Genomic DNA, 13935 nt, shown 5'->3' with positions numbered 1-13935 from the left:
CCTGGTGATACCCTTTTTTGCTGTGATAGCTACTGTCATAATTGCATCACTCAAAATGAGAACTGATATTTAATGACAAAGATCAGAATATATAGGTAAGCCCCAGTGGTCTATTCTTTCTTTTATCAGACTTGGGTTTTCTTCCTGTTGTACTGTAACCGGTGAAGCTGTGAATCAGTTTGGCTAAAGCTGCATCGTCATACTTAAAACAAAAGCAGCATTTTTTGTATTTAGCATTAGGTTAATTTGGGGAATGAGAGGCTTGACAGTGTATTTTTAATACGGTCAGTTACCATTGCAACAGTTCTCTCGGTGGATTTTGAAGAATGCTGCTTCCCTTCCCCAAGTCCTTCAAGGCTAGCACCTTGGAGTTGTTTGATCCATGAACCACTGCATGAAATGACTTCCCATGTATTAAGGCATAACACCACATGGTCTCTTCATTGTGACTGTGCATAATGCGGCTTAGGTAGAACAGAGCTACTCTGCCTGGGGGTGCTTATCTGAGCCATATCAATGATGTATTTCTAATATGCAGCTGACAGCAGCGAGCACCTTCAGTGCCTAGTCTTGGAAGTATTGCTCACTGTTTGTCTAGGCATTTGTAGGTAGGCTGACTGAATCTCACCTTGTTCAGAGCTGGATGCATGGCTTGCTTCACCAGGCTATTTTTCCAGTAGAATACCTGCTTAACCATAGGGAGGCAAGTGTTAGGAGAATAGCGGGGACCAGACGAGTAAGTACAAAGAGCTGGGCCAGGAGCAGAAACCCTGCCCGTCAACAGCGTGTTTCCCTGGGCAGCGAGCCTCCAAGACACCCACTCGTGTGGCACAGTGCCACCCAACCCCTGTCTGGACTGCAGGGAGAGTGGTGGGAAATCGGGGAAAAAGGCCTGCTCCAGATCTAACTTTTTTAGTTCACGTGGAACATAGGCACACCATTACCAACTGGTTAAACAAAACCGCTAGGAAAGAAGTGATGCGAGGGGTTTTTGGGTGTGTTTTTTAAGATGCAGGCTTTGATTTCGGTTTCCTTGGCCTCAGTCGACTGCGCGCATCCTCCTGCAGAGGGAGGCTGGGGGGGCTGGCTGCGACCGTGCTGGCTGCTGCGCGCTTGGGTGTCCCTGTCCCCCTCCCCAGCCCCACACGGAGCCTTTGCAGCCACGGAGGCGAAAGTCTGGTGTGGGCTGATGCTGTGCTGGGCTCAGGGTAACACAGCCGTAAGTGGCTGCGGCAGAGGAGTTCTTGTTACCTTGCTTCAGCCATTCCTGCCTGAGAAGAGGGGGTCGGAGAGGAGGGCGCACAGCTGCGGGATGCAGGGAATGGAGGGCTGGTCCACAAAGCAGCTTTCACAGCTGCTTAGGTCACTGTTGCTCTGCTGGGCAGCGAGACCAGGTGAAGAACTGGTTCTCTTTCTGTCCCTGGGCCAGAAGTGCCTTTTAACTGGTTCATTTTTTTGGAGTGTATTGAGAGGAGGTCTTTAATTTTTTTTGCCTGGTTGCCTAAACTGTGCAAGTCACTTTTCAGACCATTTTTCACACTTTTTCCATCTTTAAAATGTTACATTCATTTATGCTTTTCTTTCTGATGGAAGCAGCTGCTGTCAGCAAAAGGGGTTGGAGTAGCAAGTGTCTATCCACAGACAGTATGAAGTATCATTGGAGCCTGATATAACTGAACTTTTTTGGGGGTGCCCCACAATGAATTCTCCCGAAGGTCTTACAGGTGTTCTGCGGTAAGAAATAGCTGCTTCAGCCTTAAGTGTTTTGTATTATGGCTTCCCAAAGCTATTCCCAGTGTGTAATTCCTTAGTGAATGCTCTTTGTCTTTCCTATTACTGCAAAAATGTGGTCAGCTGAAAATTGTGTTCCCTGGTGTAGGTGGGAGTGGTTTTCCTTGGAAATGAAGGAGTGTGGAGAGTGAGGGTGGCTGTGGGGGTGAGACATACATGATACTGGATTTTGTGGGGAAAGCTATTCCTTTACCGTCATGTGGCTCAATGTGGAGACACTTCTGTTTCACAGTGTACTTCCCTATTCTTTATGGAACCTGGCTGATAAGCCTTGTTCGCGTCTGGTGCCCAGCAACTGCTACACTGAACTTTTCATTTACTCGCATGTTGGTGGAATTTTCCATCCTCACTTGGCCCTTAAAATGCTGCTTCTTTGAGGAGCTGGTTTGGCTAATAAAGAAACCCCCAAATGCTGTGGCTGTTAGCGGCTTTTCTGGAGAAAAGGAACGTATGTGCTCTGATTAGGGGTTAAATGCAAATTCTCCCTGGGTGAATTAAGGTCTGATTTCAAATGAAACCTAAAAAATAAAGCTTGCAACATGTAGTTTAATAATTTATGGAGTTAGTCTTGACTTTTGGTCAAATGTCTCTGTTACATTTAGTTGGCAGCAAAGCTGTTTAAGTATCAGTGCTGCAGAGAAGACCTAGATGAAGTTTTTGGTGTGGTTTTGATGCCAAAATGCCAACCCTAGATGACATTTTGGAGAACGTTGGAGAATTTGGCAGGTTCCAGAAGCAAACCTTCTTTGTCCTGTGTTTGCTTTCTGCTGCCTTCACCCCGGTGTATGTGGGTGTCGTCTTCTTCGGGTTCACCCCCGAGCATCGCTGCTTCAGTCCCGGGGTGGCCGAGCTGAGCCAGCGGTGTGGCTGGAGCCTGGAGGAGCAGTTGAATCACACGGTTCCCAAGTGGGGCGGCCACGGGGCCGGTTTCGGCAGCCGCTGCAGGAGGTACGAGGTGGACTGGAACGCGACGGGCGTCAGCTGCACCGACCCCCTCGGCAGCCTCGTGGGCAACCGGAGCAGCGTCCCCCTCGGTCCGTGCCGGGACGGCTGGGTCTACGACTCCCCGGGGACCTCTCTCGTGACCGAGGTAAAAACAAATACCCTCCTTCCCTTGGCCCCTCAGTTACAGGCATGCTGAGGGATGCGGGAGAGGATTGGCGTAGCCTCGGCTGGGTTAAAAGGACGCCTGCTTACCTGGACGAGGGATCCTCTCGCTGCGAACTTGTGCGGGGTCCTTCGCAAGCTGTTTTCCCTCTGCCTTTCCTGTGGCGTGTTGCCTTGGCTGCTCAGGAGGCTTCTCCCTCCAGCTGGGCAGCAAAGCATATTTCGGCAAATAAATCCCCAGGTAGATAAAGTCCAGTTCTGAACGCAACTCCCATCACGCGAGAGGTCCCATTGGTGGAGGTGTGTAAACAGTGCCTGTGAGGGAGCAGCGGCTCGCGGTGCTGCGAACAAAACCTGCCGATCCCCGAGCAGGCACGCTGCGCGGACCGCCCGGTCTTCCTGGGATCCGTGCCCAGATGTGAAGGTCTCGATTACTTTTTCTTTTTTTTTAAATGAAGAAAGTCTTTTGAAGTTTGTTTCAAGTATGATTGAATGACTATGGGTGGGGGAAAAAGTAATCACCTCTTACAATTAAACAGCTTAATCCAGGAATAGATTGCAGAAAATCTGATGGCTGTTTTGTGTTCTCAGAAGATGTGTGAATAAACTGAAAATGGTATTTAAGCTACTTAGGGTACTCTAGGGTTTTAGGTGCCTTAACTTTAAAAACAAATCAGTATGTGGGATGACAAACTTGATCTTGTGATAGAAAGTTCCACCAAATTTTTAAAGATGGTGGAAGTCGGGATTCTTTCCCCCATGTATCTAACACAAACACAGGTAAAGTCCGTGCCCTAGCAACTTCAGCATTTATAGTTTTGTAGGAGGTTGGAGCTAGATTTTAGGTGATGTACTGTAAGTGTACTTCTTTAAGCAACGTATGGACTATGTGATATTAAAGTGAGGAAGTGAAACATCTCAAATGGAGGGTGAGCCAGGACTTCTACAAAGCAACAGCACAGCCGGCACATCTCGCTGCAAAAGGCTTGAGCAGATTCCGTGGTCCAGATTCCCCCCACCATGATCTCTTGAAATTGTGGGAAGCTGAAAACTTGCAGTCTGTGTGGACACGTGCAGCCACGCTCTCCCATCAGTGGTCTTCCCTTTTCTTCTGAAGGTGGTGCAAGGCCAGACCCGCAGGCTGCTTATTCCACAGGATAACCAGAAATGTCACGTGCCTCTGTGCATTTTGGCAATGTGTTTTGCTTCTGGATGTGACTGTTTCTGTGAAGGCTCTCAGGCTCTGTTATGTTGTCCCTTGCTCTGGCAGCTAAGCAAGGGAAAGGATATAGCGCTGAGTAAAGCATGTTACTTTGCTCGAAGGAAAAATTTACATGTGGAGGAACATCCTCATGGGAAGCCCCACAGAGCATCAGGAGGAATATCTGGTTTTATGTTGATTAAAGATGCATAGCTTTAAATAAACCCAGCTACCAGTAGGATGGGAAGGGATTCTCAGTCATGTTAGGACTGCTTTTTGAAATAACTTATTCTCCAGTAGCTTTTATGTTTATCTACTTAAGTAAGATAAGAGAACTAAGGCCAGGTGGCAACTTGTATGTATGTACCCATGCGGCATAAAGCTTGGCCCTGGATACAAAATACCTGGTCACCAGACTCATTAGGCTGTAGGACAATTTGGTTGAGCAAAAGGCCAGCATAGAGAGAAAATGCTGTGGCCTCGGGGGCAGATGCAAATATTTCCTCCCACGCTCCTTCAGGGAGCCAGCGCTCCATGGGAAGCAGGATGAGGCAGGCTTCTGCAAGCATCTAGGATACCTTTAGTGAAGGCATCACCCTTAGTCCTCAGGGGTCTGCAGGGGCTACTGTGATGTGCGAGGGTGTGAGGCAACCAGAACTGCTTAGAAACGTTCACCACCAGCCCCAAAACAAGCTGTTTGAAAAGCCCAGGGTGATCATCAGGTCCACGCTGATTTGATCAACAAAGCCTAACACAAATTAGGGTCCGGATCTTGACAGGTAGTAACTCAGTTATGTTCTTTCCAGCAATGACAGATGAGGCAGGAATGAGAAATACCAGGAAACTGCTCAAGGGCTTGATCCCGTTTTTAATGTTGGACACTTAATTAAGTCAGTAGGGTTTCTGGGTGCTGATAAAACAGCCATTGACCCAGACACAAGTTTAAAATGTTAACTGAAGCGAAGGAGAGTTGTGGATGTGAGCCAGCTCCTCATTTCACTCTTTTGCCTCTAACTGTGGTTGCTCTTTTAGTTTAACCTGGTGTGTGAGGACTCCTGGAAACTGGACCTCTTCCAGTCCTCTGTGAACGCTGGGTTTTTTATTGGCTCCATAAACATCGGCTACATAGCAGACAGGTATGTATGTGTGGGCTGACCGTAAACCCCTCTGACCTCCCTTATCAGCGTTCAGCAGCTGAGAGTGGGTAAAGGTAGAGAAAAGTTGTGCAACTGGCGTCATCTGTGCTCTTCTCAAAATAAGGTCAATCACCTAGATGTTCAGGCACAGTATTAGGAGCCAAGTACTCTGTCTCTTGGGTCATACCTGGTGATTTGCATGAATCTCTCCTGCTCTGCAAGTCCTGCAGAGCCTGCGAGGACTATTTTAGGACTATACAACCAAAAATCCCTACTGTGCCACACCAGAGCCTGGGGGTGTTAACAAAAGCCAGGAAATACTGGTTTGGAGCTTGGAAATCTCTTGCTTTCTCTGGAGAAACTTTGGCATCGTAGCCGCAGAGACTGCCAGGTAGATACAGCAGGAGTGCCAGTTTGGAAATCCCCGTGTCCTGGCATTCTTATCACGCCTGTTCAGAGCCAGCAGAGACAGCCACCCTTGCCCAGGTGGCCAGAGTTAAAACAAGAAAAAAATGCTGATATTTGAAAGCCCTTTTTCTGCCTCGTTCCCCTCCTGCCTGGGGAGTGTTAGTACAGCAGGCTCTGAGCTGGTCCAGCTGTGAAATGCAGCCTGCTCCCAGCAAGATCCATACATATAAGACTTTTGGGGATTAAGATTGGGGTATATAAATCTCTTACCCTGGTGCATGCAGACATATCAGAATCATAATATTAACCTGTACTTATTTTTTACTCCATTATAAAAACCAAATTACTAAGCTGCCTATTCTGAAATTTGGAGCTAACAGTCACAGCCCAAATACATGTAAATATGGGACTACTGCTGCTCTTTAACTTGGGAAATTTTTCTTACTCCAAGAAGCCTGAAAGCCTTTGTGGAATTGCAGAGCAATTAGCACAGTAATTTTTCAGGGAATTGAAAAGCAGAAAAGTGAGTAATGGGCTAAGAATAAAAGTCAGTATGCATCTATCCTTTGTATAGCACAGTTGGATTTTTTTTTTTTTTCAAAGATGCAGAAGGCTCTTCCTACTTTAAAAAGCCTGTCTTTTCATGACCAGTGTTTTGCTTTACTCGTATTATCTTCCAATCCAGGTTTGGCCGTAGATTTTGCCTCTTAACTACAATTCTTGCAAATGTCGTCTGTGGAATCCTTCTGGTCTTTGTGCCCACCTACCTGTGGATAGTCATCCTCCGCTTCTTGCAAGGGCTGGTCAGCAAGGGCTGCTGGACCGCAGGCTACATCCTGGGTGAGTTCAGACCTTTTCCCAGGAGCAAGTCTGGCTGCAGAAGATGAAGAGAAAATAAAAAACCAACAACAAAACAATGAACAAAAGCCATTTAAAAAATGCCTCCCGTGGTGTTTTACCAAGAAGTTTTCTCCCTCTTTGACTTCTTCGGATTTTTTTAAAACAACTGTTGCTTCTCCCTAATGACAGCAGCCTTCAAAGCTCAAGCAGGCGGTGGTATATTAGGGCTGTTATCTCAAGATAGGCTTTCCCCTACGGAGCAGCTCCCCTGTGCAGATCTGGGCTCCTGGGCTCCTCTCTGTCCCCTTGGGCATCGGCTGGGGAAGGTGACAAACCTGGGGCAGACCGCAGCTGCTCCAGCCCGGTTGCAGACAGGGTGATGACAGAGGAGGCCATTAAAGAAGCAGGCAGAGGGTGGGGAAAATTGGAAGCATTTTTATGACACAAAGAGCATTAAAGGGCAAACAGAGACTTTACAGCCTAAAAATAACCGAAGAACTGCATGTGCTTGCTGAGAAAAAGACAAGCTGTTTGGGTATCTGTGCACTTGCCTGAGAGGAGGCCAAGCCGGGGGACTGCAGAGCAATGCGAGGAGCCAGGCTATGCTGGTGCTTCTCCCAGCACCTCGCACTGGTTGCGTCTGGCGGTGAAGCATGGCTGCGTGGCAGCGGGTTTGGGGCCAGCTCAGCTTTCTGGTGCATGGTAGAGCTGCCTGGGACTTCTGGGGTGGAGTTCAGGCTCTTGTCAAAAAACCCCACCCCAATACCAAGCAATCACCGAAGCAGCGAATTAAGTATCTTAGGTGCTGCCCAACAGAGCCTTATCTGGAGTAGGATGTCACGTGGCCCTACAGAGTAGCTCCGAGTGATCCAGTTCACTGTAATGGTGATAAAAATATAAATGTCAACACTCTAAGATGTTAAGTCTTTTAGTGGAGACATCTTGCTAATGCAGTTATCCACATATCTGATATAAATAAAATAAAAGCATCTAGACTACAGTCCAGACCATCTTCTGCCAAGACACAATTGTTCTCTTCTGTGCATATTCTAGACGCTTGCTTGGCCTCTTAAATATTTTCCTGGCACAAATGAATTCTTCATCACCTCTTCTGGGGAACTTTATGCCATTTTAGAGCATAAAATCCCTATCAGGATAATGACTTGTCCTATCCTGATATTTTCCCTCAGCCACACCTTGTTAATTCTGGATTCTCCTTGAAACTCTCATGAGAGAAGTCACCCAGAATCAGCCCCAAAGCTCCTTTAAACTTGTATCTTCTCCCTAAGGGTGGCCAATACTGAATGCTTAGGGAAGGGTAGAAGGACAGAGCAACCTTCTTGTTGCACTCTCCTGGGACACTTGTCTACCCTTCAGCTGGTTTTGGCTCAGTACTGCTGAGATGTCTTTGTGCATCGTTTGGCCAAGCAGTATTAGCTAATCCAAGGCTCCAAAATGCAATACCTCCTTTGGTTGCTAAATAACTGTCTTCTGTTCTTTTTCTACTTGATTTGCTTTCTTGGAATCACAAAACCAGATGCAAAATTGTGAGTATGCTTGTGCCTGCTTGCTGAAATAGTTACTTTTAGCTCTGTATTAACAAGACTTAACCTGTGGGTCTATCCTGTGATGTGCAGTTGCAAAGTGCAGATGAGTCGTGAAGCCATCCTGACCAGGAAGCTGTATACCATCCTCTGGTACCAGCATCTCTTATACACTTGGAGTGAGATGCAGGCTGAAAGGCTGCACTTAGAAAACAAAATATGATGTTTTATTATTCGGTTGGAGACATTATGTAGGTTGGTGTTAGATTTTACGACAAGGTCTATCTGTGCATTTTGAGGAATGTTTGATTTACTCAGGTTTCCGCGACAAAGGACAGTACTGGATGCCTTAGGCCGGTGTAAGAGCAGGAAGAGTGTTTTCTCCTCTGCTGAGAGTTTGGGTGACAGAAGAGCAAACCTTCCTCTGTGAGCACCAGGGCATTTGCGTCAGGAGGCTTTCTGCTGGGAAGCCCAGGGTTACCGAGACAGTTTCTTCAGGGTGCTAATGCAGCTTTGGTCTTCCAGCGTCCCCGCAGAGCAAGTTACTGCTGTGCTGAGCGGTTGTGCCTGAGCTGTCCTTCACCTGTCTCTGTGTGTGTTTGCAGTGACAGAAGTCGTTGGTCCGAGGTACCGGAGGACGGTGGGCATCCTCTACCAGACGGCCTTCTCCGTTGGGCTCCTGGTCTTTGATGCCGTCGCTTACGCCATCCCTCACTGGCGGTGGCTGCAGCTCACCGTCACCCTGCCGAGTTGCTTCTTCCTGCTCTACTACTGGTAAACAAGCTTTCGTTGTACCTCTGCCCGCAACCTGAAAATCAGCTTCTCCTGCTTCCCGAGGCGAGATACTGAGGGAGATTTGGCACTGCTTTTCGGTTGTGCGTACCTCTTAGTGCAGAAAGGAGGTACGCAGCAAAAAGGAGAGGGGAAATAGGAAGCTGACTTCTGTTTAAAAGAAAGACCACTTTGAAAAACACTGAGAGAGTGGTTTAATATCATATATTATCTTCATGAAGCATTTCATAAAGGAAAAATAACACCTCAACATGTGGATCCCACACTGACAAGATGGTTATTGAGAGATTGTTGAATGCTAACATAACTGTAACAGGTTGTTTACGTGTTCTTTTAAGGAAAAAAATTGCAGCTTTTTGTGGTCCGACCAAAAGAAGGCACGTGGGTTCACCTTTATTTTGGATTCTCTCCTCTCTTTTTGATTGATATTTTTCAGTTTGAGTGCTTTGGATTTGAGAAATTGTCTGGATGAGTCAAGAAGTTAGGAACAGTAGAAAGAGATTTTTCCATATTTGTGAATTGGTAAGCCAATTCTACCTTGTTTACTACTTCTTAATCTGTGATGGCACAATTGGAAAATGGCTCCGTAAGAGGAGCCAGTTTGTGGTCAACAGGCTGAATAAGATGATAGCATTACTCTCGCTCAAATCCCTTCCCTGATTTCTCTTTAGCAAACTCATCTCCAACTAAAGCCGCTACCACAACTGCTCCTCTTCCCGTTTTGGCAGTGGGATATACTATTTTTCCTGATGGGGGTGGGGGGTGGAAAACACAAAACACACCCAACCAACCAACCAAAAAACCCACCTGCCTTTATTCAACCAAAGCACTCTCTCCACAGTCTCCATACGTGGGAGCACTATGTGGGCTTTATGTTTTGGTATATAATAGCATCCACTTGTGTTGTAGGTGCCTTCCAGAGTCTCCCAGGTGGCTGATATCTCAAGGAAAAAATGACAAAGCTATGAAAATTGTCAGCGATATGGCTAAAAAAAATCGGAAAAAGATGCCTTCCCATTTTGAGGTGAGCTCAGGGTTTGCTTGTCTGTGTAAGTAAGCATCACGACAGCCCCTTCCATCAGTTCGTCCCGGTAGAAACTTACCGTACTTTGTACTGGCTCTTCCACAGGACATTAAATTAGAAGAGGAAGATGGTGGAAAGCAGAGTCCTTCGCTCGTTGACCTTGTCAGGACACCACAGATGAGAAAAAACACGTTCATTTTGATGTACAACTGGTAAGAAGCTAACGTTGGAGGGCTGTTTTTGAAGCTCTGGTTTTGAAGGCTCCAGCAGGACACAGACCTCTGTTCTCCGACTGACTAAAGCCAGGATGCTCTCCTCTGCCTAGGTTCACAAGCTCTGTCCTCTACCAGGGGCTCATCATGCACATGGGAGTAGCTGCTGGGAACGTGTACCTGGATTTCCTCTATTCTGCACTTGTCGAGTTCCCAGCCGCCTTCATCATCATCGTCACCATCGACCGCGTCGGGCGGCGCTACCCCTGGGCTATGGCAAACCTGGTGGCTGGGGCCGCCTGCCTTGTCACAGCCCTGATCCCAGAGGGTGAGTCGCCCGGGAGCAGCACCCTCCTCTCTCTCCCTTCCCCTGAGGTCCAGTCCCAAAGGTCCGCAAACCCACGGCTGCTGTCGGGTCCTGCCTGCCTGACTCTTAGCAGTGCTCCTCGTGCTGCAGAAGTGAGATGAGGTCGATTTGTAAGACTGCTAATCATAAATCTGAAAGCACCTGGGTCCCCCGTGCAGCTTTGGGAGGGTCCCTGTGCCACAGCTCACGCGGAGCTGTCTGTTCCCGTTCCCTCATTCACACAGGAGAAACTAGGCCCCTTAAAAACGTCAAGTGATACGGGATCAGAGGTCCCCCTAAAATAACAGGCGTTTTATTAATTGACACCTGCTAAATCGCTGGGATACTTTTAAATGCGTTGAATGTATTTTCTCTGCAGACATACACTGGCTAAAAGTCATTGCTGCTTGCATCGGGAGAATGGGAATCACAATGGCTTTTGAAATGGTTTGCTTTGTGAACACTGAACTGTATCCGACATATATCAGGTACGTGCATCCTCCTCCCCATTGGTATTTGGCCTGGAAACAAATAGCTGAGGCCAACGTGTATGTTATGTGTTATGCTAAATTAAGGTAGCCTCAAATGCTTCAGAGCTACACAAGTACCGCTGAACATAAAGTAGGTGGAGCACAATTAAAATGCTTTACAATGGTAGCTTAATAAAGAAAACAAATGTACTTTAAGGCAGGTGAAAACTCACATGACTGAAATAAAGGGAAAAGTGGAGACAACCCGGGTGGACGAGGGGTCTGAAGTCCCACACAGTGCTTGGATTTGTCCTGCATAAGGGTCAGAGTAGTGATCCGTCCCCTTCCCTCTGCAGTACTCTGATGCTAACATGATCACTTTGCTGTTCGACCAGGAACCTCGGGGTGATGGTCTGCTCCTCCTTGTGTGATGTGGGTGGAGTCATCGTCCCATTTATTGTCTACAGACTGGTGGAAGTCTGGCACGATCTGCCGCTGGTAGTCTTCAGTAAGTGCCACCTTACCTCCTTGCTGGCTCTTCCTGGGGTGCAGCAGTGGGGCCCAAGTTCCAAAGGGAGGGAAAAGCCACGGAGGCAGTTGCTCCAAGTTCAGCAGAAGCCCTTTCCTGTCTGTAAAAGCCTTCAGTTTATAACAACCTGGTGCTTGTTTATGCATTCATGTCTCCTTTGCCCTTATTATTGTTCCTTGCATTTTAAAGGAAGTTAGAGGTGAATACCGGTTTGACACATGGCAAAGAGATGAGAAACACTTTGAGATTAATATTTGATGGATTAAGATCTGATGAATTACTGCTCTTCTGTGAGGTATATTGTCTCAGTCCAGGAGCCAAAACCTAGAATTTCACGTAACTGCCTATTTAACGGAGTACAAGCGTGGCCGTTACACTTCAGCTTTTCTGACAGTCTGTTAACTGGCTGTTTTCCAGCTATTTGGAAAGGGATTGGCAAATAAATGCAAGATGAGTGTTTGCAGACTAGTGACCTGAACTCCCAGGGCAGACTCTGCAAAACTTTTCTGAATCTTTAGATCAGCACACTATTTATAGAAAAATATCCCGAACAGCAATATGCAGTTTCTAACAGACAGGACATTTAGGAGGGTGCTTAGTAGATTTAAAATATAGACGCCAAACATGTACAAAGTGGGTAAAAGAAATTATCAGTGGAGAAGTTAATCACATTGTGTAAAAGATAATACATTCTGTATGTGTTTTCTAATCTTATGACTAGCAGAAAAACTAAACGCTTTTCCTGGCATGCTCTCACACTAGAAAGGGTTCTTTTCTCTATAAAGGAAGGATTGTCTGTCTAGTCTGAGATGCCCTAGTTCAGTACATAACTCACAACTGAACTTGGCTCATTGCTGTCTCCACATGGCAGCCACGTCCTCCTGAGGTGGCATGACAGTTTTGCATATAGAGCCTTGATGCACATCCTGTATGAGGAATGAAATAAAATGCCATTTACGAGTCCTTTGTGTCAGGCAGTAGAAAGTGGTGTACATGCTGGAAATTGGTATATGCTAACAAGCGCTTTGTGCATCTGTTTGGTTTGAAGCTGTTCTTGGTTTGGTTGCGGGTGGACTGGTGTTGTTTCTACCTGAAACTAAAGGAAGAGTTTTGCCTGAGACTGTTGAAGATGTTGAAAACTTTCATGGGTGAGTCAGGATGATGAACTCTTGGCAGCTTTCACTTGAAATTGTGCAAAATCCCTGCCCAGAGCAACATGGGGAAGCACAGGGGTTACTTGGCTGCCTCCTATGCCTCCAAGAAGTTGCTAGTTAATTCTTAGACTCTAGGTGGAGAGATTTTGGACTCTCTTTTTACCACTTGTCTACCTAGGCATCTGAAAATAAGCAGCATAGGCCTTTACCAGCCTATGAATAACTGCACTAGTCTCTCAAACTTGCTGCAACACTATTATAAATGTTATTTGTTCTTAAAAAGAACTAACTGTGGAACAGAAAGAGGGCACTCTTCATACTAGCTACTCGTGTGGTGAGTGAAGCACCAGTATGTACTGAGGAGCCAGAGCAAACCTAGAGGATTTGAGGATTAGATGCTCATTTTCTCTGGGGGAGAGGCAGAGTAAATGAAGAACTTGAAGTTAGCTGCTCACTGAACACCTTCATTCCTGGTTTGCTGCTCACATCTTGCTATTCTTACAGGCACAGTGCTCCAAAGGCCAAAAAAATCTATCTCCGCGTCCAAACACCAGAAGCAGCACGTGACTGAAGAAGGCATGACTCTTTCTGGACAGTCTGCTTTAGGGGACTAGCATGGAAAGGCAAATTGGAATAAACACTCTCTTAAATGTCTTGACTGTTTGGGGTTTTCTGATGGGATTGTCCCTATTACTGCATAGCTGCTTCCCTCTGTGTACACTATAAGATAAATATATTTTAGGGCTGGGAAATCTTTGTACCAGGTGTGTGGACCTCAACATGGGGGGACAGACGTTAACTTGAGGATGGTGGGGTCCATCCCAACAAAACTTTATAAGCCTCCATGAAGTCTGACTCTGTTGTTTTGTCTTATGAAGGGGCAGCATAATATAACAGAGATTTACCTCTGTTGTGGAACCAAGGTGACTACAAACCTTATACAATCTTGTTACAACTTGCAATAGGTTTGCGTGGACTTTTTTTTTTTTTTGGCTAGCCCTTATGTGTTATGGTGTTCATGTGAGTCCATATGCCTATACAGTAGCCCTCACTGGGGATTTTGTTGGCTATTCCCAGGCTCACAAGAATGGGCATGTGGCAACTCCAGAGCAGGAAAAGGGGTGCGTGGGAGAAAGACTCATAGCCCTTCATAAGGTAATAGCCTTGTTCAATCTTCAATGTATAACCATTAAATTTTCTTGTCTTGTTAAATATCATCTTCATAGAGGAAAATCTGTGCTCTTTTTCTGTGCGAAACTGGTTTCCTAAGCTTCCATAGCATTAAAAACGTGTGCATACACAGACATGCAGAACTTTATTAAAAAGAGTATGTTGAGACTCCAGTCAGGGGAAAAGCATTACAGCTGCCAGGAGAGGGACT

The 13935-nt window shown here is 46.4% G+C and overlaps 1 protein-coding gene across 1 annotated transcript; it reads left to right on the top strand.

Annotated features, from left to right (window-relative positions):
* Positions 1 to 99: 99 nt before the first annotated feature.
* On the top strand, positions 100 to 13208 carry LOC104320901 (solute carrier family 22 member 2). Its single transcript, XM_009923330.2, has 11 exons — positions 100 to 2881; positions 5132 to 5235; positions 6329 to 6483; positions 8633 to 8801; positions 9729 to 9843; positions 9949 to 10055; positions 10169 to 10383; positions 10781 to 10889; positions 11267 to 11379; positions 12449 to 12548; positions 13059 to 13208. Exons 1-11 carry the CDS (start codon positions 2471 to 2473, stop codon positions 13123 to 13125), a joined length of 1665 nt encoding a protein of 554 aa, XP_009921632.2. The 5' UTR covers positions 100 to 2470; the 3' UTR covers positions 13126 to 13208.
* The last annotated feature ends 727 nt before the right edge of the window (positions 13209 to 13935 follow it).

This window comes from Haliaeetus albicilla, chromosome 7, assembly GCF_947461875.1.
Source record: "Haliaeetus albicilla chromosome 7, bHalAlb1.1, whole genome shotgun sequence".
In the NCBI taxonomy this organism is placed as follows: domain Eukaryota; kingdom Metazoa; phylum Chordata; class Aves; order Accipitriformes; family Accipitridae; genus Haliaeetus; species Haliaeetus albicilla.
This window is presented reverse-complemented; position numbering and strand designations above follow the sequence as displayed.

Bases quoted from the DNA above. Each gene is read 5' to 3' on its own strand.
- LOC104320901 (XM_009923330.2), top strand. From the start codon at position 2,471: ATGCCAACCCTAGATGACATTTTGGAGAACGTTGGAGAATTTGGCAGG. The intron at 5,236-6,328 runs GTATGTATGTGT...CTTCCAATCCAG, and splicing joins ATCGGCTACATAGCAGACAG to GTTTGGCCGTAGATTTTGCC. The intron at 12,549-13,058 runs GTGAGTCAGGAT...CTATTCTTACAG, and splicing joins GATGTTGAAAACTTTCATGG to GCACAGTGCTCCAAAGGCCA.